At 43.1% G+C, this 23,992-nt stretch overlaps 1 protein-coding gene across 2 annotated transcripts in view; it reads right to left on the bottom strand.

Annotated features, from left to right (window-relative positions):
* Positions 1 to 4,319: 4,319 nt before the first annotated feature.
* Positions 4,320 to 23,992, bottom strand: part of ccdc50a (coiled-coil domain containing 50a) — a 115,003-nt gene continuing 95,330 nt past the window's right edge. For both annotated transcript variants that reach the window (XM_068042827.1, XM_068042828.1), the window contains 3 exons: positions 19,579 to 19,658; positions 12,428 to 12,534; positions 4,320 to 10,795 (listed from right to left, as the gene is read on the bottom strand). In XM_068042827.1, the coding sequence (XP_067898928.1) occupies positions 10,776 to 10,795; positions 12,428 to 12,534; positions 19,579 to 19,658 (207 nt within the window). In that variant the 3' untranslated portion in view covers positions 4,320 to 10,775. The remainder of the gene's footprint in view (positions 10,796 to 12,427; positions 12,535 to 19,578; positions 19,659 to 23,992) is intronic.

Raw genomic sequence — 23,992 nt, 5'->3', positions numbered from 1 at the left:
TTTTATCCCAAAAAGTGCAAGTGGGTAAAGACAAAAAAAGGCAAATAGAATTTGGGTTTTATGAATGGGTATGGGTTGTGTAGTGATTATGTAACCCAGAGAAAATGTGCCTAAATCCTCAATTCAATTTTTTTTTAAAATTTGGGATCAGTAAAAGTGACCATCAAGCTGTGGATTGTTGGAAAATCCCAACTGGTTCACTAATGTCTTTTAGGGAAGGAAACCGGCTATCATTACCTGGTCTGGGCCTACATGTGACTCCAGACCCACAGCAATGTGGCTATTGTCTGCTCAGATCTTGTTTTTTTTTTTAACTGGTTCTTTAATAACCGAAATAAAACAAAGGGAAACAACAAACTATATGTTATTATAATGTGTTCTGATGAAAGGTCACTGACCTGAAACGTTAACTCTGCTTCTCTCTGCACAGATGCTGCCAGAACTGCTGAGTCGCTCCAGCACTTTCTGGTTTTATTTTAAATGTTATTTCTGTTGTCCACTCCGTTCAGAAGGCTCCAACATACTTGTAGGCACCTTGCGTTCCCTCTCCATAGGATCATAGGAAATAGGAGCAGGAGTAGGCTATTCGGCCTGTCGAGCCTGCTCCGCCATTCAAAAAGATCACGGCTGATCATCTGCCTCTACACCATATTTCCCCACTATTTCCATATCCCTTGATGTCATTAGTATCCAGAAATCTATCAATTTCTGTCTTGAACATGCTCAACAACTGAGCTTCCACAACCCTCTGGAGTAGAGAATTCCACAGATTCACCACCATCTGAGTAAAGAAATTCCTCCTCATCTCAGTCTTAAATGGCCTGTCCCTTATTCTGAGACTGTTTCCTCTGGTTTTCGACTCATCAGCCAGAGGAAACATCCTATCCACATCTATCCTGTCACGCTCTGTAAGAATTTTGTTAGAATGTTAGAACTCCCCTTCCTAACAGCACTGTGGGTGTACCTACCCCAAATAGACTGCAGCGGTTCAAGAAGGCAGCTCACCACCACCTTCTCAAGGGCAATTAGGGATGGGCAATAAATGTTGGCCTGGCCAGTGTCGCCCACATCCCATGAATGAATTAAAAAAGAGGTGATTTCGTTGAAACTTCGAAACTCGAGAGAATACAGGTCCAGTTTCCTCAATCTCTCCTCAGACAATCCCGCTATCCCAGGGATCAGTCTGGTGAACATTCATTGCACTGCCTCTACGGCAAGTATCTCCTTCCTTAGATAAGGAGACAAACTGTACACAATACTCCAGGTGCAGTCTTACTAAGGCTCTCTACAATTGAAGCAAGACATCTTTACTCTTGTACTCAAATCCCGTTGCAATGAAGGCCAACATACCATTTGCCTTCCTAATTATTTGCTGCATCTGCATACTAGCTTTTAGTGACTCATGAGCAAGGACACCCAGATCCCTTTGGGCATCAACACTTCTCAGCCTCTCCCCATTTAAGAAATACTCTGCCTTTCTGTTTTCTTGACCAAAGTGGTCACTTCACACTTATTCACTTTATATTCCATCTGCCATGTTCTTGCCCATTCACTTGGCCTGTCCAAGTCCTTTTGAAGCCTCCTTGCATCCTCCTCACAACTTACATTCCCTCCTAGTTTTGTCTCATCAGCAAATTTGGAAATATTACATTTGGTCTCCACATCTAAATCATTTATACAGATTGTGAACAGCTGTGGTCCAAGCACTTATCCTTGCAGTACTCAACTAGTAACAGCCTGCCATTGGAATGACCCATTTATTCCTACTCTCTGCTTGTTGTCTGTTAACTAATTCTCTTTCCATAGCAGTATATTACCCCCAATCCCATGTGTTCTAATTTTGTTTACTAACCTCCCATGTGGCACCTTATCAAAAGCCTTTTGAAAATCCAAATATACCACATCCATTGGTGTTCCTTTATCTATGCTACAAGTAACATCCTCAAAAAAACTCCAACAGGTTTGTCAAACATGATTTCCCTTTCATAAATCCATGTTGACTCTGCCCAATCATATTATTTTCCAAGTGTCCAGTTATCCTTTATAATCGATTCTAACATTTTCCCCTGCTACTGACGTCAAACTAACAGGTCTGTAGTTCTCCGTTTTCTCTCTCGCTCCCTTCTTAAATAGTGGGGTTACATTTGCTACTTTCCAGGCTGCAGGAACCCTTTCAGAATCTATAGAATTTTGAACGATAACCACCAATGCATCCACTATCTCTGTAGCCACCTCCTTCAATACACTGGGATGTAGCTCATCTGGTCCAGGGGATTTATCAACTTTTAATCCAAATAATTTTTATCTTTATTGATACTAATTTCTTTCAGTTCCTCATTTTTACAAGTCCCTTGGTTCCCTAGTATTGCTGGGAGATTTTCTGCGTCTTCCTCCGTGAAGACAGACACAAAGTAATTTTTTAATCTCTCTGCCATTTCCTCATTCTCCACCACAAACTCTCCTGTCTCTGCCTGCAATGGGCCCACATTCGTCCTTGCTAATCTTTTCCTTTTCACACACCTAAAGAGGCTTTTACAGTTTAGTTTCTCGCTAGCATGCATTCATAATCTCTTTTCCCTTTCTTGCTCCTCCTTTGCTGGATTCTAAATTGCTCCCAATCCTCGAGTTTACCACTTTTTCTGGCGACATAGAAGCCATTTCCTTTGACCTAATGCAATCTTTAACTTCTTTTGTTAGCTACTGTTGATTCACCTTTCCTGTTGGGTTTGTGTGTCTTGGAGGAATGTATATTTGTTGTAAACCATGTAATACTTCTTTAAATACTAGCCATTGCCTGTCTACCGTTAAATCTTTTAATGTATTTCCCAATCCACCATAGCCAACTTACCCCTCATACCTTCATAGTTTCCTTTGTTCAGAAGTAAGATCCGAGTTTCAGAATGAACTATAGCTCTTTCAAACTTAATGTAAAATTCTGTCATATTGTGGTCACTATTTCCTAATGGCTCCTTTCCAGCAAGGTTATTAATTAGCCAATTCTAATTACATAATCCTAAATCCAAGATAGCCCGATCCCTAGTTGGTTCTTCAAGATACTGCTCCAGAAACCCATCTCGTACACATTCCAGGAATTCATCCTCCACAGCATTAGTGCTAATTATGTCTACCCAGTCTATTTGTAACTTGAAGCCGCCCATTATTGCTGTATTGCCTACGCTACACGCAGCTCTAAATTCCTGATTTATACTGTGCCTAACATTACCACTACAGTTTGGTGGGACATCCGGATGTGGATGAGACCGCAGGAGAGGAAAGACAGCCTGAGCGACCTCCTTCCCCCCCGTGCCCCCAGCTTTGCCCATCCTGAAACTATAGATGACCACCTGGGCCAGCCCAGGAACAGACCCACGGCCTATCCAACATCCCAACTCTGCACCGGGATGCCAAAGATCAGGAGCGTGGGACTGAATTGGAGACAGAAGTTGAAGAGCACTACAACTAGGGATGGACAATAAATGCTGGTCTGATTAGCAACACCCACATCACCAAGAATGAATTTTTATAAATGGGGGCAGAGAGCAAGAGTTGTGAAGCGATAGTAACTTCACACAAAACAATGTTTAGGCCAGTGAATATATTGGGTTTCCAGTTATAGAACAGACATTGAGAGCAGACAGTGTAGATTAACCAGGGATGGGAAACTGGAGCAGTGAAGATCAAGAGGTGATTTAACAGAGATTTTTAAAATTCTGAAGGCTTCTGATAGAGTGAATAAGGAAAAGTTATTTCCTGTTTGGAAGTCAGTTTCACAGATTTTTTCCCTAATTGTTTTTTTAAAAAATCTGTTTTTGCCTCTCCCAGGAGATTCCACAACTGCAGCTGGTGGACGGGGGCGGGGGTGCGCGAAGGGGTGGCAGGGTTTATTCATGATGCCTCAGACATCACAACTGTGGAGGCAGGCTTGATGGACTAGACAGTCTTTGGAGTTCTCCTCTTTAATCCTGACCAATATGTATCCTTCAACCACATCACTAAGACAGATGATCTGGTCATTGTCACATTGCTGATTGTGGGACCCTGCTATGAGTAAATTGGTTGCTGTGTTTTCGACATTACAACAATGAGTGCACTTCAATCGTACTTTATTGGCTGTGAAACGCCTTGGGGTGTTTCAACATTGTAAAAGTTGTTCTTTCTTTTCTGTTGTATGATCAAGGTCCCCAGCCTAAGTCTCCTCGTCAGTATGGGAGCTGACTGGGGATCACATAACCTGTATGAACAAGGTTAAAGTGGAGATCACTTCTATAGAAATGCTGGACAATGAAGACCATGTGTCACTAGTTATTCTTTAAGTAGCATCTCATCAGTTTATTGTCAGAAGCAATAATTTTAATCAATTAAAAAGAATTTACAAAAATAATCTGAATGACATTAACAAAAGCAGCTCTTTAACAGTCAGTAACATATGGAAATACATCGAGAATATAGTGCACGGCATAACGTCAGACATCACACGTGTAGTGTGCTCGGAACAATAGTACAAAGTAACAATTTGGCAAATAAATGCTGTTATTCACTCATGAATATTTGGTCATATATTTAGCTAGCTGGGGTGAGCAGAGGAAAGACCAATAATACTGTTTGACATAGCAAGGAGAACTCAACTGTCCAAATACTGATCATGCATTCTACACTGGATAAGAAAGCCCCGACTCTGCAAGAAAAAGTCAATTTTACTCAACATCCTGAGCACTTCCTCACCTCCCTCAGTCTCCCCTTCCTCCTACAATCTATGCATCTTCAAAATCCAAGTGTGGTATCAACAAATCATTAATTGATTTACATCGTCTTCCAGTTTTAGCCTTGATGGTGGCCTGCACCTAGGTTTCTCAATTTGGAAAAAAAGCGCCCACAAACAATAACTTCTCAGAGGAATGAGCCTAACATTGGCTCCTTGCAAAATGTAGTTTGCCTTTGTGAATTTTGATTTTTAAAAAAAGAGGCTTCAGGGTGATTTGGACAAGTTGAGTGAGTGGGAAAATGCATGGCAGATGCAGTATAATGTGGATAAATTTGAGATTATCCACTTTGGTAGCAAGAACAGGAAGGCAGATTATCTGAACTGCTATCAACTGAGAAAGGGGAATATGCAATGAGATCTGGGTGTTCTCGTACACCAGTTGCTGAAGGTAAGCATGCAGGTGCAACAGGTGATAAAAAAGGCAAATGGTATGTTGGGCTTCATAGCGAGAGGATTCGAGTATAGGAGCAGGGATGTCTTGCTGCAATTATACAGGGCCTTGGTGAGGCCACACCTGGAATATTGTGTGTAGTTTTGGTCTCCTTATCTGAGGAAGGATGTTCTTGCTATAGAGGGAGTGCAGCGAAGGTTTACCAGACTGATTCCTGGGATGGTGGGACTGACATATGAGGAGAGATTGAGTCAGTTAGGATTATATTCGCTGGAGTTCAGAAGCGTGAGGGGGGATCTCATAGAAATCTAGGAAATTCTAACAGGACTTGATAGGGTAGATGCAGGAAGGATATTCCCGATGGTGAGGTGTCCAGAACCAGGGGTCATAGTCTAAGGATATGGGGTAAACCTTTCAGGCCTGAGATGAAGAGAAGTTTCTTCACCCAAAGAGTGGTGAGCCTGTGGAATTCGCTACCACAGAAAGCAGTTATAGGTTTTCAAGAAGGAGTTAGATATAGCTCTTGGGTCTAAAGGGATCAAAGGATATGGGGGAGAAAGCGGGAACAGGTTACGGAGTTGGATGATCAGCCATGATCATAATGAATGGCGGAGCCAAATGGCCTACTCCTGCTCCTAGTTTCTATATCAGAAAATCATTGTCTGCAACCAGCGTGGATCTAGCTCACATTGGCCAAGCTTTAAAGGATAGTGGGAACTTCCAGGAGGCATCATTGAGCAAATCAAAGGTATCCAAAGTGGGAGCTTGTCAGTATAGTAATAAAGTAATAATAAAAATCCAGAGCACAGATCAACTACTTACAATTCTACAGCACTCCTCAGTTACACAAAGATGTCTCAATGTCTCAGAGCACTTTATGGGGCAGAGAATAAAACGTAACAGTGCAAGGGTGGGTAAAAAGGGCAAACGGAAAGAGTGAGGGAAGGCACCAAAGGCTTGATACAAGAGAAAGCTGGAGGGATTGAGAAGGAGCTCCAAAGGGTAAGATTATTGAGGCTGAAAGAGTATCTGCCAATGGTGATGTAAGGTGGGGTGGGATTGGTGCCACAAGGAGCAATCCAGCACTGGGTATGGTAGTACAGTGGTTGTGTTCCTGGACTTGTAGTCCAGAGCTGGCACTGGTAATCCAGAGAACTCAAGTCCTGAGAATTTGAAATAAAAAGTTGCTCTCAGTAAAAGTGACCATGAAACTGTTGGATTGTTGTAAAGACCCAACTGGTACACTAGTGTTCTTTACTGAAAGAAGCCTGGTGTCCTTACCGGTTTTTAAAATTCCTTCCTGGGATGTGAGTGGCACTGGCAAGGCCAGCATTTGTTGCCCAACCTAACTGCCCTCACGGTCTGAGCCTATATGTGATTCCAGTCCCACACCACTATGATCGACTGTTAACTGCCCTCTGAAGTAGCCTAGTTGGCAGTTCAATGAGTAAGACCTATCACCATCTTCTCAGGACATCTGGGGACAGGGCAATAAAAAAGGCAGCCTTTCCTGTGATGCCCACATTCCAAGAATGAATTAAAAAACAGCAAAGCACTGGAGGGGGTTAGAGAGCACCCGAGAGGGTACAAGTGGAGCATAGCTGAGGTAGGACAAATCTTGAAGTCAATTGGATGAGGATGTGGAGCTTGGCAAAGGGAGTAAGAGCAGAACAATCACAGTGATAATGTAGAGTAGGGTGCAGTCAGCAGAGGGGTGACAGTGGCCACATTAAAGGCAATCTCCCCATACACAAGGGAAGGAAGTTGAGCTCAGGATTTGAGCAGTACGCCCAGGTTCAGCACCTGAGCAGGAAGCTTGATCGATTCCCTAGGCTAATTCCCAATAGACACAAAGGAAGGATAGGCAGAGGTCAGTTTTAAAAACATGTTAATTTCTAAGCCAAAAATCAATGAATCCTTAGCATACATTCAATTCATCCACATTAAACATGAAGTGGGGTTGGGGGTGTGAGAGTAGGGGGCCCTTGTTTGAGTATCCATACACAAGGTTTAGAAACATCGCTGAACACAGAGGAAGTCAAAATCAGCCGCCACCGTAAACTGTAGAATCTGTTAGTGCAAAAAGTTTACTTAAAGCTTAATTTTGTCAAGCATTTTAAGGTTTGCTAACCAGGTTATTTTGATGCTGCTACAAGTGAGATAAGGCAGATTTGTATTGCTCTGCAAGTTATTGTTGACACAGTACTCTGTGTACTTTGCTATAAACATTCGCACTTTGAATGGCGATTGAATGACGGGTACACATCAATGGAAGCACTTGTCTACAGGAGTCCGACTGTGCTTGGTAAGGAATGGAGTCGCAGGGAGACTGATGTTGGACAGAAATCTGATATGGTTAGAAAATTTCTGATTTTGAACAGTGAAGTTATAAAATCACTAATACACACACCTAGAGCAACAGCAGCTAAAACAAAACTATATTTAAAAATACAATCGACAGAAGGAGGAAAATTACTGGTCGAAAAGTGCTGGGGGCTAACTGGATACTGCGGCTTTGAGGCTTGAGTAAAGGATCAGGTAGAGAAACCAGAGCAAGACAAAAGGACATTGATGCACAAATCCAAGCAGGACAGATACGAAGTGGACAGATTCCAGTAGGGCATGAAGAAAGTTGGGGAGTGAGAGATTCCACACAGGACAGGAGAAGCAGCAATATGTGAACAGGCCCATTGTAGGGTATTGAGAGTGTGGCAGTGGCACATGTTGCAGCAGGACAGCATTAGGGGAACACAGAGACACAGGTACAGATCCCAGGACAGTGAGAGGGGACTTAGAGATACAGATACTGATCCCAGGACAGCATTAGGGGACACGAAGATGTGCAGATACAGACCCCAACAGGACAGTAAGACGGAAGGCAGAAGTGCACAACACAGTACAGAGACCAGTAGGGGAAAAAGACCGAGAGAGAGAGAAGGTCTCCTAAAAGTTTGGTTCAAATCTGCACTTGCAGATTTGGTCACCACAGACTGGACAGGTACAGAGAGTCATTGTGAAAACTTCTCCATAGCACCCTACTCTGGATTCCCCTGATATTTAACCTTTTAGTACCAGACACAGACCGAGACCTGCCAAAGATTTGTCTACAAAGTAAAGCACAGAAACCTTGGGACCATCCCCAAATGCCTGGTTTCAATACTGGGGAGAGAGACCAGCTGATGGTTCCCTTGTGGCTTTCGTTGTACTGCTTCAGTTTTACTGCAGACATCAACACAGAGTAATTTATTTTTGGAGGGGCGGCGGGGGAGCAACAGTTGGGGAAAAGGAATGCTTCGTACTGATGAACAAAAGCAAGTGCAACGATATAACTTTGCAATCCTGAAGCACATCATAGGTATGATGCTACATCACTGACTCGTGGATGCTGCTTGGATATAAGCTACCTCTCCTTGGGCATCCTCCCCACATAGGGGGGAGCTTGGATCCTTGGTGTAATCAGGAGCTGTACTGCCACTAACTTAGGAAAAGATGAGCAAAAATGCACTATTAGCCTGGTGAGTACAACGTGTTTTTTTAAAAAAAAAGAGAAAGCACTACAAAGCGCTTGGCATCCGAAGAGAGTGATAAGTTAATAGTACACAGGGTCCTGTTTCACAAGCCTGTCTCTGCCAGACATAGAAACTGATTTTCTTTTTGAAGATTTCTAGCATTCATTGATTTTTATCATCTTGCCATTTATGAGTTTATTCTCCTCTCTTCTACAGGCTATTAATTTAAAAGATTTGCAAGCTACTTTGGGTAAAAATATGACTGCTGCTTCAGTAGTTCATCAAACTACTGGCCTTGCACCTCGGTGCAGTCTCAGGCCTCTGTTCACCCCTGTTGCTCAACATACATGAAGCACAAGCAGCTTACACACGGAACATGCAGCAGTGACTTACGTTAGCTTTACACACACACAACATGCAGCACTGGCTGGATAGAGTAGCACCTTCAGAAAGACACAGCAGTGAGCCCTGCGAGATCCAATCAAATTACAAAAATGACATTTTGTCACAAAGGATAGATATTCAACTATTTCCTACACATCTAAACAAAGAGCATTTGATTCTCAATAGTTTGTGCGGCATTTAAAAGGGGTGCTGTGTAAAGAGAGGGCCTTTGGGATTCTCAGTGGGTGGGGTTAAGTGTGTTTTTCCTCAAAATGTTACAGATTTGTGAACCTCCTACATTTGCAATTAGATACAGCAGGCAACAATACACTCTCTGAATGGAGCTTGCCAGGCTGATCCCATGTTCCTGCAGCAACTAGATCAGCTGGGAACAAGCACCTTCGAACAATGCCTGAAGATCACAGCTTCCTAAACACAGTCCTTCAAAAGTAGCAAATTTAATTTTTAAAAAAAAAACAAGGATTCTTCCAAGTAGCCAAGCAGTTGCACATTAGAGGGACTGGTGGAATCTCAGTTCCAGAAATTTGTTAAAAATGTTTTTTTACTTTTAAAATTAAGTAGTCATTGCATGCAGGAAGTCGAGACCAAGCACAGTCTTCAGGTAAAGCAGGGTGATAACAGGTCACAGAGACTGAATTCAGTCCCCACATTTTAATCATTATTATTCAGTCCTTATTTTTAAGTTGCCATTATAAATTCCTATATGATGCCACAGTGCCTCTGATGGTAGGAGGGTGTAATGACAGCATGACAAGTTTACATAGGCATTTTCCATTTTAAATGTGGACATGGAAAAATGTTAATAGGAAGTGCATGCAGAAATGGTATTTTAATATAATGGATATGTGAAAGTGAGAATGTAAATGGGTTATAAGGACTATTATGAATTTCTGGAGAGAGGAGGCAGAGAGAGATATGGTGGTAAATTATTTTGACAGTAGGATTCGAGATCTATCAAAACAGAAAGGACATGTGCACAATGGTCTTCCCATACAGCTGTAGGTTCTTGTGCTGTGAGGTGTGATTGATAGAACCTGGTCTAGATCAGGATTAGCTTCCCCTCCCTAACCAGAAAATAGGTCTCACCAGCAACACCAGGACCATCGGAGTTCCACCAATAGCAAGTGATGAATTGTAGTGTAATGTTCAGCCAAATTGAGTGCGCCCAAGAAATTTTGTGGCAATGTAAATTGGATAGACTTAGCTCAACTGAAACCAGGGAAATGTCAGAGAGAGAGAGGGATAACATAAATTTCCATCTGTGACTAAAACTTTGCTGCAACTGCAAGGCATTCAAACTGCTTAGCACAGCTGTTTAGAAGAAAGAGTGAAAGCTTGAGTTAAACGGTTAAAAACAAATATATATATATAAAATAAAAAGTTAATACAACTTAACATTCTTGTTAATTTTTGTTAAAAACATTTTAAAAAGTTCTTTCTTTTGGGTTATTTGTGCAAATACATTAACAGTGAAGATTTTACATTCCAAAACAAGACCAGGTCTGTACTGACAAGTGGCTCACTACAATCTGCTGTGTCAATTATGAAAACGTCCAGTAGTTTTTTTTCCTCCCACTTTGACGTGTTTGAGGGAAGCACTGAGTCGAACTCTTTCGGTAACTTTGGGCCGAATCTACACAGGATAGAAGTTGGTGGAATTCTCACAATTTTAATCCTCTTCATTTACGGATGTGCTCCATTCTTTCAGTCACTGCCTGTAATAAGAATCTGAACAAACAAACTCCAATAAGTGGGCAACACAAAGTGATAATACTGGTATTGAGCCTTGGTCAGAGCCCATCCCGAGTATTGCGTTCATCTTGGGAGTCTATATTGGCCATGAAGGGGATCAGTGCAGATTTACCAAGATGATACTGGGGTAAAAGGGTTAAATTTTGATGAAAGGCTGCATAGACTAGGCTTGCATTCCCTTGAGTTCAGAAGATTAAGAGCTGATCTAGAGTCATAGAGAGATACAGCACTAAAACAGGCCCTTCGGCCCAACTAGTCCATGCTGACCATCAACCACCCATTTATACTAATCCTACATTCATTCCATTTCCCTCTCACATCCCCACCTACCCTCAATTCTCCTACCACCTATCTACACTAGGGGCAATTTATAATGGCCAATTTACCTATCAACCTGCAAGTCTTTGGCATGTGGGAGGAAACCGGAGCACCCGGAGGAAACCCACGCAGACACAGGGAGAACTTGCAAACTCCGCACAGGCAGTACCCAGAACCGAACCCGGGTCACTGGAGCTGTGAGTGCTAACCACTGCTCTGCCCTAATTGAAGCATTTACAATGACTGAAGGGTTTGATAGGGTAGATACTAAGAAGCTATTTTCTCTAGTGGGGGAGTCAGAACAAGGGGGCTTAATTTTACAATTAGAGTTAGGCCTTTCAGAAGTGAAATCAGGAAGCATTTTTCCTACACTAAAGATGGTGAAAATCTGGAACACGATCTCTCAGAAAGCTGTGGCTGCTGGGGACAACTGACAATTTTCACACTGCAATTGATAGATTTTTGTTGGATAAGGGCATCAAGGGATATGGAGCAAAGGCGAATGATTGAAGTTGAGGTACAGATCAGCCTTGATCCTTGACCTCAGAGTACAAGTTTGGTTAATACCCTGGTCATATCAGAGTCAGGAGGCAAATAGTCCTGAACTTCGCTCAGATTCAGTTCCTAAAGATAATACAACCTTCTCCCAAAAGGATGACCAGAATGGAGCAAGCATTTCAGTTCCATAGGGCTCAAATTCTGGATCACGCATCCCAAAATGTACTGCAAAATGATGTGACCGCACAGAGAGGAGAGGAAACAAGGCAATTTATGGGGTGATGTGATAGAAGTGTTTAAAATGGTGAAGGGATAGGAAACAGACTCTTCCCAGTCGCTGAGACATCTAGAATGAAGGGTCATAGATAGGAGATTAAATGTAAGAGCTTTCGAACAGCGAGCAGGAGAAATTTCTTCACAGAGGGTTGTAAGATTCACTCCTAGGGTTATTGTTGAGGCAGAAACTATGCTGACATTGAAGATTAGATTAGAAGGGGGGGGGGAAATGAAGGAAAAGGGTTTGAAGGGATGTGGGAACAGGGGAGGGTAAATGTGATTAGATGCTTTGCTGGTGTGGAGGATAAATGCCAACATGGACTGGTTGTGGCGAATGCCCTGTTTTTGGCTTGTTATGTCTATGTATAGAGCAACTGTATCTCTGGAAATCAAGCAACATGCAACTTTAATAAAACTGAAAGTTTGAGATTGAAACAACTTCTCCTACAATTCCATTCAAAACCAGCCACTTCTGGCACACCAGACTTGAGACTTCACACTTCTAGTGTACAGTACCTTTCTGCGACAATTCGGAAGACCTGGAGACCGGACGAGGAGGGCGTTGTGGGGTTGACCTGTAGTTTGGGTCAAGCTCTTTGGAATCTTCGCGGTGTGCAGGAGGCCTGTAGGGATGAAAACTGTAGCGTAAAGCTTACTGAGCTGTGGCAAGTGGCAATCTCCCTCCACCTCACCTAGTACCTCTCTCTTCAGTGTATCCTCCACCAGCTGAGGTCAAACAGCAGGACAGCACAATAACAGCCCCAGTCAGGAACGGAGGCATTGGGAGTCGGTGAGAAAGGAGGCAAAACCAGTTTTCTCAAAAAGATACAAGAGCTGTAGAATAGGTTACGCCACTGAAATAGTATTATATTCCCCATCGTTTACAATGGGCTCAATCTGACTTGTCTGCTACAACGCAGTATAACATGGTAATGCTATTTCAGCCATTAATGGCCCTTCTTGAGTAGCAGTACTTAAACTGCCATCAAGCTCCAGTCTCATCCACAGCTTTATGTAAACTGCAGTCAGTTACAAACTGTCAGCCCACTCCATTTGGAAGAAATTAAAGACACAAAAGGTAATTTAGCATTATGTTATGTTTGATCTTGCATTCAGTGCACCTCAACCAGGTGTGAACGAGTGAGTAAGCACTGCTGTTTTGGCCAGAAATAAACAGAATGATGCAGGTAAGATGTTTCTCCTGGTTGGGGAGTCCAGAACCAGGGGACACAATTTCAAAATAAGGGAGAAGCCACTTAGGACAGAGATGAGGAAAAATTTCTTTACTCAGAGGGTTGTGAATCTTTGGAATTCTCTACCCCAGAGGGCTGTGGAAGCTCAGTCATTGAGTATGTTTAAAGCAGAGATTGACAGATTTCTAAATACAAGTGACATAAGGGGATATGAGGATAGTGTGGGAAAAAGGCATTGAAGTGAATGATCAGCCATGATCGTATTGAATGGCGGAGCAGGCTTGATGGGCTGAATGGCCTACTCCTGCTCCTATGCTCCTAGAACATTTTACAGAATATAACATGTAACTTTGGAATTGATGTTAGTGTAAATAGTTAATGGTTAGTGCTTTATAGTCAATATGACAATTGCTCATTTTAATCATGGATGTTTTAAATGATGGGCTGTGTATTGGGTATTAGATGTGTTCCTGGAAAGGGTGAAATACTCTCTGGAAAAGAGACAAGTTTTCTGTGTTTCTCCTCAACTAAAAGTTATTTTGCTCTCTCTTTCTCTGGCACTGCTCTTGTTGATCAGAGGTGTGGTGGCTGCTATGAATGGCCAGTGGGCAGGGAGGGAGGCAAGAGACGGGATGAGTCAGACAAAAAGGCTTTTGGCATCTTGGGCTAATGTTTAAATTCAACTCAATGGCTGCTCTACAGGTTTGGTGTCCGGGGAATTTCTCAAAGAATTTAACACAATACAGAACCAGCTTATACTCCTATGGGGCAAAAAACAGCCATGGATGACTAAAGAGATAAGGAACAACATAAAACTAAAAGAAAAAGCATTCAAAAATGCAAAAAATAGCAGAGATCCTGGCAAATGGGAAAGATACAAAGAACAGCAAACAGATTGTAAGAATAAAAAAAAAAGCAGTACGAAAAGGAACTTGCAAGTAATATCAAAATCAACACTTTTTTTTTTAAAGTTATATTAAGGAAAAAAGGGAGGTCAGGAGCAACGTGGGCCCCTTGGAAACTGATAACAGTGATATTATCAATGAAAATCAGGAAATGACAGACACGAGAAATAATTACTTTGTGTCACTTTTTACAGTAGAGGAAAAGGATAGAATGTCAGACATCCCAAGGAAACTAATACTGAATCAGCAATGAAGATGGTAATGGCACTAAAGAATAACAAACCCCCAGGACCAGATGGTTTCCATCCCAGGGACTTAAAGCAAGCTGGAACTATTCCTTTAGACTGGAAAATTGCACACGCCATTCCACTATTTAAGAAAGGGGAGAGGGAAACCAGGGAATTACAGGCCAGATAGCCTAACATCTGCTGTCAGGAAATTACTGGAATCCATAATTAAGGATAGGGTGACTGAACACCTTGAAAATTTTCAGCTGATCGGAGAGAGCCAGCATGGATTTGTAAAGGAAAGGTCAGGCTTGATGAACCTGATTAAATTTTTTTGAAGAGGTGACTAAAGTAGTGGACAGGGGAATGTCTATGGATACAAAAGAAAACACCTCAGGTACTGGAAATATAAAGTAAAAACAGAAAATGGTAGAAATATCAGCAGGACAGCCAGCAAATGTGGAAATGACAAAAGGGATGATGGTGCAAGACAAAAGGAGATAGGGGAGACGGTGGTGTAGTGGTATTGTCACTGAACTAGCAATCCAGAGGCGTAAGCTAATGTCCTGGGGACAGGGCTTCAAATCCCACCATGGCAGTTGGTGGAATTCAGATTTACTGAATTACAGTGGCGCAGTGGTTAGCACCGCAGCCTCACAGCTCCAGCGACCCGGGTTTGATTCCGGGTACTGCCTGTGTGGAGTTTGCAAGTTCTCCCTGTGTCTGCGTGGGTTTCCTCCGGGTGCTCCGGTTTCCTCCCACACGCCAAAGACTTGCAGGTTGATAGGTAAATTGGCCATTATAAATTGCCCCTAGTATAGGTAGGTGGTAGGGAAATATAGGGACAGGTGGGGATGTGGTAGGAATATTGAATTAGTGCAGGATTAGTATAAATGGGTGGTTGATGGTCGGCACAGACTCGGTGGGCCGAAGGGCCTGTTTCAGTGCTGTATCTCTAAAAAAAAAAATTAATAAAAATCTGGAATTGAAAGCTAGTTTCATGGCATCATTACTGAGACTATCATAGATTGTCATAACAACCCATCTGGTTCACTAATGTCCTTACCTGGTCTGGCCTACATACGACTCCAGACCCACAGCAATGTGGTTGACTCTCAACTGCCCTCTGAAATGGCCTCGCGAGCCACTCAGCTGTCAAGGACAATTAGGGATGGGCAACAAATGCTGGTCTTGCCAGCAAAGCCCACATCCCATGAAAGAAAAAAAACAGTAATGGGACAAGTAAAAACAAAAAAATGGGTCTAGGGGAGGTGTAAATGGAAAAGCAGAATCGATTCTCTTCTGCCTTCTACTCATCACAGATCTTCCCTTTTGGTCCTTCCCCTCTCCCCGCTTTCCCTGCCTCTGCACTTGCTTAAACATGTTACATCTCTGACTTTTTCCAGTTCTGATGAAAGGTCATCAACACAAAACATTAGCTCTGTTTCTCTCTCCACAGTTGCTGCCTGACCTGCGAAATGTCTTTGGATAGTACTTATATGAATTTCCAAAAGGCATTTAATAAAATCCCTCATAAGAGACTGTTCGCTAAAGTTGAAGCTCATGGAATTGAAAGCAAATTGTTGGCCTGGTTAGGAAACTGGCTGAGTGGCAGGAGACAGAGAGGAGGGATAATGGGCGGGTACTTTGATTGGCAGGATATGACTAATGGTGTTGCATAGGGATCTGTTTTGGGGCCTCACTATTCAGCATATTTATAAGCGACTTTGCCACATATCTAAGTCTGCCGATGACACAAAGATTTGCAGCATCGTAAACAGTGTAGATGGAGACACAAAATTACAAAGAGATATAAACAGATTAAGTGAATGGGCAAAGCTGTGACAAATGGATTTCAATAAACGCAAGTGTGAAGTTCATCCACTTTGCACTTAAAAAGTATAGAACAAGGTACTTTCTAAATGGTGTAAAGCTAGAAACAGTGGAGGTTCAAAGAGACTTTGGAGTGTCATGCATTAGATTACCAAAATACCATGGACAGATACAGAAAATAATCAAACAGACTAATAAAACACTGGTCTTTATATTTAGAGGAATAGAATACAATGGGGTAGAACTCATGCATCGCTATACAAAGCCCTGGTTAAACCACATCTGGAATATTGAGGGGGGTTCTGGGCGCCACACCTTTAGGAAAGATACATTGGCCTTGGAGGGAGTGCAGTGTAGATTTACCAAAATGAAGCCTGGACTCCAAGGGTTAAATTATGAGGAGAGATTACACAATCTAGGGTTATTTATTCCCAGGAATTTAGAAGGTTAAGGGGTGACTTGATCAAAGTTTTCAAGCTATTTAGGGGAACTTGTAAGGTAGACAGAGAGAAACTATTTTCCTGATTGGGGAGTCTAGGCGACATACTTTAAAAGTTAGTGCCAGATCATTCAGTTGTGAAGTTAGGAAACATCCTGGAGGTTACCACTGACCATAAACTGAACCAGATCAGCCACAAAATACTATGGCTACAAGAGCACATCAGAGGCTGGGAATCCTGCAGCGAGTAACTCACCTCCTGACTTTCCCAGTGCCGGTCCACCATCTGCAAGGCACAAGTCAGGAGTGTGATGAACACTCTCCACTTGCCTGGATGGGTGCGGCTCCAACATTCAAGTAGCTCAACACCATCCAGGACAAAGCAGCCGTTTGACTGGCACCCCATCCACCACCTTCAACATTCACTCCCTTCACCAGTGACACACAGTGGCAGCAGTGTGTACCATCTACAAGATGCACTGCAACAACTCACCAAGGCTCCTTCGACAGCACCTTCCATACCAGTGACCTCTACCACCTAGATGGACAAGAGCAGCAGATGCATGGGAACATCACCACCTGCAAGTTCCCCTCCAAGCCACACACCATCCTGACTTGGAACTATATCGCTGTTCCTTCACTGTCGCTAGGCCAAAATCCTGGAACTCCCTTCCTAACAGTATTGTTGGTGTACCTACACCCCAAGGACTGCAGCAGTTTAAGGCAGCAGCTCACCACTACCTTCTCAAATGCAATTAAGGATGGGTAATAAATGCTGGCATAGCCAGTGACGCCCACATTCCATGAACAAATAAAAGAAACACTTCTACATGCAAAGGATGATAGATGCCTGTAATGGATGACTGTAGCAAAACAAACTGGATTGCTCATGGCCTTTAGGGAAAGAAATCTACCTTCCTTACCTGGTCTGACCTATATGTGACTCCAGACTCACAGCAATGTGGTTGGGACATAGGACTTAGGAGCAGGAGTAGGCTTAGGCTATTTGGCCGTTTGAGCCTTCTCCGTCATTCAATAAGATCATGGCTGATATGGTTGTGGTCTTAACTCCACTTTCCTGTCTGCCCCTCATAACGCTTGATTTCCTTGTCTATCAAAAATCTATTCCAACTCAGCCTTGAATAAATTCAATGACACAGTCTCCACTGTTTTCTGAGGAAGAGGATTCCACAGACTAACAACCCTTCGAGAAAAAAAAAATCATCTCCGCCTTATGTCCCCTAGTTCTAGTCCCCCCCACAAGAGGAAACATCCTCCCAGTATCCATTCTATCAAGTCCACTCAGGATATCCTATGTTTCAGTAAGATCACCTCTCTTTCTTCTAAACTCCAATGGATATAGGCCCAACTTGTTCAATCTTTCTTCATAAGGCAAAGCCCTTCATCCCAGAAATAGTTGATTGAACCTTCTCTGAACTGGTTCTAATGCAATTATATCCTTTTTAGACCAAAACTGTACACAGTACTCCAAATGCGGTCCCACCAAGGTCCTGTACAGCTGCAGTAAAACTTTCCTACTTTTATACTCAATTCCCCTTGCAATAAAAACCAACATTCCATTTGCCTTCCTAATCACTTACTCTTAACTGCTCTATGGAATGACCGCTCAGTTGTCAAGAAGGCAGATCACCAGCTTCTCAAGGGCAATTAGGGAAGGGCAATAAATGCTGGCTCTGCCAGTGCTGTCCACATTCCATTAATGAATGAAAAAAAATGTTCATTTTCGAACTGAGATGAATAGATTTTTGTTAACCAAAACTATTGAGGGATTGGGGGCAATGGTGGGTATGTGCAGTTAGGTCACAGATCAGTCATGATCTCACTGAATGACGAAAAAGGCTCAAGGGGCTGAATGGCCTTCTCCTGTTCCGATTAACACCCATGCTGCCTTTATTTGGATGTTTCTTTAATCAGATTCCAGGAGAACCGACAATCCTGGACTGGCTTGAATGGTGTAATGTTTCCACATCTGCTCCTTTAACCTGGGAGTAGAATGGGACAAAGTAACTGGATTTCGTTGTGTAGATGCTAGGAGCCGGGTCAGGGAGACTGCTTACCTCCAATCTGAGCTGAGCATCAATGCAACAGCTGAGCCACATAGACAGAAGTGCCTGTAATTCAGCACCAATAGACACAAAATTGTGTGTTTGACAGGAGGCCGCACAGATGAAAATTGAAGAGCCTCAGATTAGTGTAGTGCAAGAGGTCTCTTCGGAGGTTGGGGTCACAGCTGTCGGGGACTTAACCCTGCATCATGCAAACATACAAAATCGGCAGTCAGGAAAAGACCAGGTGGCCTATCAAGCCTTCCCCACACCTTGATTGCCAGAACACCAAGACTAAACACTTTTTGCCCGCCTGCGCCCCCAGCCATGTAATCTCCTGGGAAAGGCAAAAAAGAGAAAACAACCCAAAAGCAGGACCAATAAGGTAAAAGGTACTCTGAAAAATTCTTCTCCAAGGCCCCTGAGGCAATAGGAACCCAGTCCAGGAGATTAGGCTTACGTATCTGACCTGGGAGTGACATCGAGTAACGACAGTGACCAACAACACACAGAAAAGAACAATGTGGCACGAAATGAGCAAGATGCATCCAATGTAGCTGGTGGACTGGAGGCCAGACTCACCCAGGGAACAAAAACCTGTAACCACAATACACGAATACAGTTTACAAATTAAAATGTAGTGCAAAGGCTTCCCTGCTGGATGAATGGGTGTGTGATCTGCCCAGTGTGACACTGAGCCATACGGACCAGGAATATCTCAGCTCCCATCCTGGCTCTGTCCTGAGTTAAACTGATCTTAGTGTGGGTGGTAATGGAATACAACAAATCAGTGCCCCCTGGGGAACGATACAAAGAGAGAGATCCTGGATGAGATCTGGATTGGGCCGGAAAGTGATGCTTTCCAAAGTTGAATAGCTTCGCACACTCAAGATGGCTGTGCATGCCAGACAGCTGCTTGTGGTCAAGAAAACAAATCAAAGGACCAGCCATCGCATTTTGGAAAGGACGGGTGAGGGGGAGAAAGCTACCAAAAGAAAAATTACCTTCCCCGTCTTTCAGGCTTCCCCATCAGTTGTTCCGGCCCCTCCCGAGGCTTGGGCCTGACGTACTCACTGACCTCGTGCTGCATGGAGAAGAAAGGAAAGATGATCACAATGGTACAGCAAGTCAGGGAACTGCAACACAAGTGGTGAACTATTGCAGGTGAAATGGTCACTCAACTATTGTGGTGTTTGAATTTGATTCTCAATCTTCAATATACAGCACCAATACGAGTGAAGATTTCCAAATGGCGAATCCAGTATTGGGTCGGTTCAGATAACAACGCACATTTTTCCCCATGGTTCAGTGTCCCTCCTTTCCTGAGCTGGAGCTGACAGATTCCCTCAGCGCACCACAGTAACAACCCGTGCAATAAACATTAAAGCCTGCACAAGAATTCGCCACAGACTTGTCCAATAACTGCTCATTTTTGAGGTCAGAGAAATAATTAATTGTACAAGAAATGGTATCATCTTCATTTAGTGTCACTGAGTCATTTATGGCATAGGAGGCCATTCAGCCCATCGGGTCCATGCCGGCTCTCCACGGAGCAATCCAGTCAGTCCTATTCCCCTGCTTGATCCCTGTAGCCCTGCAATTTTATTTCACTCAAGTGCCCATCCAATTTCCTTCTGAAATCATTGATTGTCCCCACTTCCACCACCCTCATGGGCAGCAAGTTCCAGGTCATTACCACACAGGGCATAAAAACGTTCTTCCTCACATTTCCCTGGATCTCTTGCCCAAAATCCTCAATCTGTGTCCCCTAGTCCTTGTACCATCGGTTAATGAGAACTGTTTCTCCTTGTCTACCTTATCTAAACCCCTGTCATAATCTTGTACACTGCTATCAAACCTTCCCTCAATCTCCTTTGCTCCAGGGCAAACAATCCCAGCTTCTCCAACTAAAATCCTTCGCCCCGGAACCATTCTGGTAAATGTCCTCTGCACCCACACATCTTTCCTTAAGTGTGGTGACCAGAACTGAACACAATACTCTAGTTGGGGCCTAACCAGAGCTTTATAAAGGTTCAGCATTACCTCCCTGCTTTTGTACTCAATGCCTCTATTTAAGAAGCCCAAGATCCCATATATTTTACTAACCACTCTCTCAGTGTGTCCTAGCATCTTCAAAGATCAATGCACATGCACCCTCGGACCCTCAGTTCCTGCACACTCTTTAGAACTGCACCATTAAGTCCATATTGCCTCTCCCTATTCCTTCTGCCAAAATGCTTCACCTCACACTTGTCTGTATTAAATTCCATCCGCCACTTGTCTGTCCATTCACTATGTTCTGTTGCAGGCGGTTTGCATCGTCCTCACTGTTTGCCACTCCAAGTTTGGTATCGTCAGCAAATATTGAAATTCTACTCTGTATTCCAAGATCCAAGTCATTTTTATATATAAAAAAAGCAGTGTTCCTAGCACTGACCCTTGGGGAACACCACTGTCTACCATCCTCTAGTTTGAAAAATAACCATTTACCTCGACTCGCTGTTTTTTGTCCATGAGGCAATATTTTTATCCAATAGGACACTGACCCTCAATTTTGTTAACCAGCCTTTTATGTGATACTTTATCAAACGCTTTCTTAAAATTCATATAGATAATATCCACCGCATTCCCTTCAGCAACCTTCTCTGTTAGTTCATCGAAAAATTCAGTTAGATTTGTCAAGCATTATCTGCCTTTTACAAATCTATGCTGGCTTTCCCTAATTAACTCAAACTTCCCCAAGTGCCTGTTGATTTTTTCCCTGATTATTGTTTCTCAGACCTTATCCACCACTGATGTTGAACTAACTGGCCTGTAGTTGCTAGGACTGTCCTTACACCCTTTCTTGAATAAGGGTGTCACAGTTGTCACTCTCCAATCCTCTGGCACTTCCCCATATTTAGGGAAGATTGGAAGATTATGGTAAGCCCTTCCACTATCTCCACCCCCACTTCCTTTAGCAACCTGGGTTGCAAGCCATCCAGACCAAGTGAGTTATCTACCTAAGCATAGCCAGTCTTTTCAGTAACTCCTCCCTCTGAATTTTTGCACATTGCCTCTACTTTCTCTACTTCTACCGATATTTTGCCAGATTCCTCTTCCTCAGTAAACACCGATACCAAGTACTCATCAAGTAGTCTAGTCCTGCCCTGTGCCTCTAAACATATATTACCCTCTTTGTGCCTAACAGGCCCCACTTCACCTCTTACTACCCGCTTACTATTTACACGCAGTAGAAGATTTTTCAGTTCCCTTTTATGTTGACTGCCATTCTATTCTCTCTTTGCCAGTCTCATTTTCCTCTTCACCTCCCCTCTCAACTTGTTGAATATGGCCTGGTTCTCACTTGAAGAATTCACCTAACGTACATCACACACCCTCTCTTTTTGTTTTGTCATAATCTTCCTGGTCATCCAAGGAGCCCTGTATCTGGCTCCCCTACCTTTCGCCCTTGTTGGAATGTACCTAGCCTGTATCTGAACAATCCTTCCTTAAACACTGACCTGTTACAGTTTTTCCTCAGTCTTTGGTCCCATTTTATCCTGGCTAGATCCGTTCTCATTACATTGAAAGTAACCCTCTTCCAATCTTGCTGTTCTACCTTATATCATTCCTTGCTTTTCTGCATTATGAGTCTGAACCTTAGGATACAATGATCACTCTTACCCAAGTGCTCCCGCACAGACACTTGGTCCACTTGACCCACCTCATTTCTCAGCACCAGATCCAGCAATGCATCCTTTCTAGATGGGCTGAGAACAAACTGATCAAGGAAGTTCTCCTGAACACATTTCAGAAATTCCTCCCCCTCCTTTCCCTTTACTCTAGAATTATCCCAATCAATATTTGGGTAATTAAAGTCCCCCAATATCACCACACTCTAGTTCTTGCACATTTCTGTGATCTCCCTAGATTTACTCGTCTACCTCTCAGTACTTGGAGGCCTATAGAATACCCCTGTTAACATGATCATACCCTTTTTACTTCTCAATTCTAACCAAATGGATTCCGTCTGTTCCCATTGTTCAAATCTTCCCTCTCACTCTATTTCCATCCAAGCCCCAGTATCAGAACAGCAACAAACCCTTTCCCCATTCCTCTGCTCTGAGCATTTTGTGAAACGGCTCTGTAAACAGTTAACAAAGTCACGAGAACAGGATAGTTACAGCATTCCCGCCTCTCCGAATTGGAATTATCTCAATCCTACAATAATGGAGGATGAGACAATTTGTTAAAAGTGGAAATCTCCAACGACGGTTGCTGATGTGGACAGTGAAGATGCCATTCCTTCAGTGAAAGGATATCACACCTGAGGTGGGCTGACTCAGGCACATCATAGGGAAGACTAGCGGGAGATTTGCTCTTCTTTCGACTTCTGAGTACCTAGAATCATGGAATGGTTACAGCACAGGAGGCGGCCAATTCAGCCCCTCGTGTCTGTGCTGGCTCTCCAACAGCAACTCAGCTAGTCCCACTCCCCACCCTTTCCTGATAGCCCTGCAATTTTTTTCTCTTCAGGAGTTTATCCAATTCCCTCTTGAAAGCCATGATTGAATCTGCCACCACCACACTCCAGACAATGCATTCCTGTTCCAAGCCTCTTGCTGCGTAAAAAAGCTTTTCCTCCTGTCTTTTGCCAATCACTTCAAATAGATGTCCTCTGGTTCTCAATTCCTCTGCCAATGGAAACAGTTTCTCTCTATCTAGACCCCCTCATAATTTTGAATCCCTAACAAATCTCCTATTAACCTTCTCTTTTCTGAGAACAACCCCAGGAGGCTCTTCAGCCCATCATGCCTGTGCCAGCTCCTTGAAACAGCTGGCCAATTAGTCCCAACTCCCCATTCTTTGCCTCTAGCCATATCTCTTGATGGGGCAGAGCAGATGAAATCTTCCTCTGTACTTAAGCTGTGCTATTAATTACCTGTGTTTGATAGTGATAAAGGGTGCCCAAAATTACCCAGCATGGACACCAAGTTGCATTGTTATAGCACTTGTAATATAGTAAAATGTCCCAAGGCGTTTCATAAAGCAAAATGTGATAATGACTTACATAACGCGATACTAGGGCAAACAGCCAAAAACCTGGTCAAAGAGGTAGGCTTTAAACAGTCTTAAAGGAGGATAGAGGTAGAGAGTGGAGGGGTTTAGGGAGGAAATTCCAGAGCTTAGGGCCCAGGCAGCTGAAGGCCGTCAATGGAGGAGTGATTATATCATGGATGTTCAACAGGCCAGAATTGGAGGACAGTAGATAGCTTCATGGGTTGCAGGACGAGAGGAGATTACGGAGACAGGGAGAGGCGAGGCCACCGAAAAATTTGAAAAGAAGAATGAGAATTTTAAAATGGAGATATTGCTTAATCGGGAGCCAATGTAGGTCAGTGAGCACAGGGGTGATGGATGAACGGGGATTAGTGC

Source organism: Heterodontus francisci, chromosome 11 (genome assembly GCF_036365525.1).
Source record: "Heterodontus francisci isolate sHetFra1 chromosome 11, sHetFra1.hap1, whole genome shotgun sequence".
Taxonomy (NCBI): Eukaryota; Metazoa; Chordata; class Chondrichthyes; order Heterodontiformes; family Heterodontidae; genus Heterodontus; species Heterodontus francisci.
Note: the sequence above shows the minus strand (reverse complement) of the source record. Positions and strands in the feature narration are given on the sequence as shown.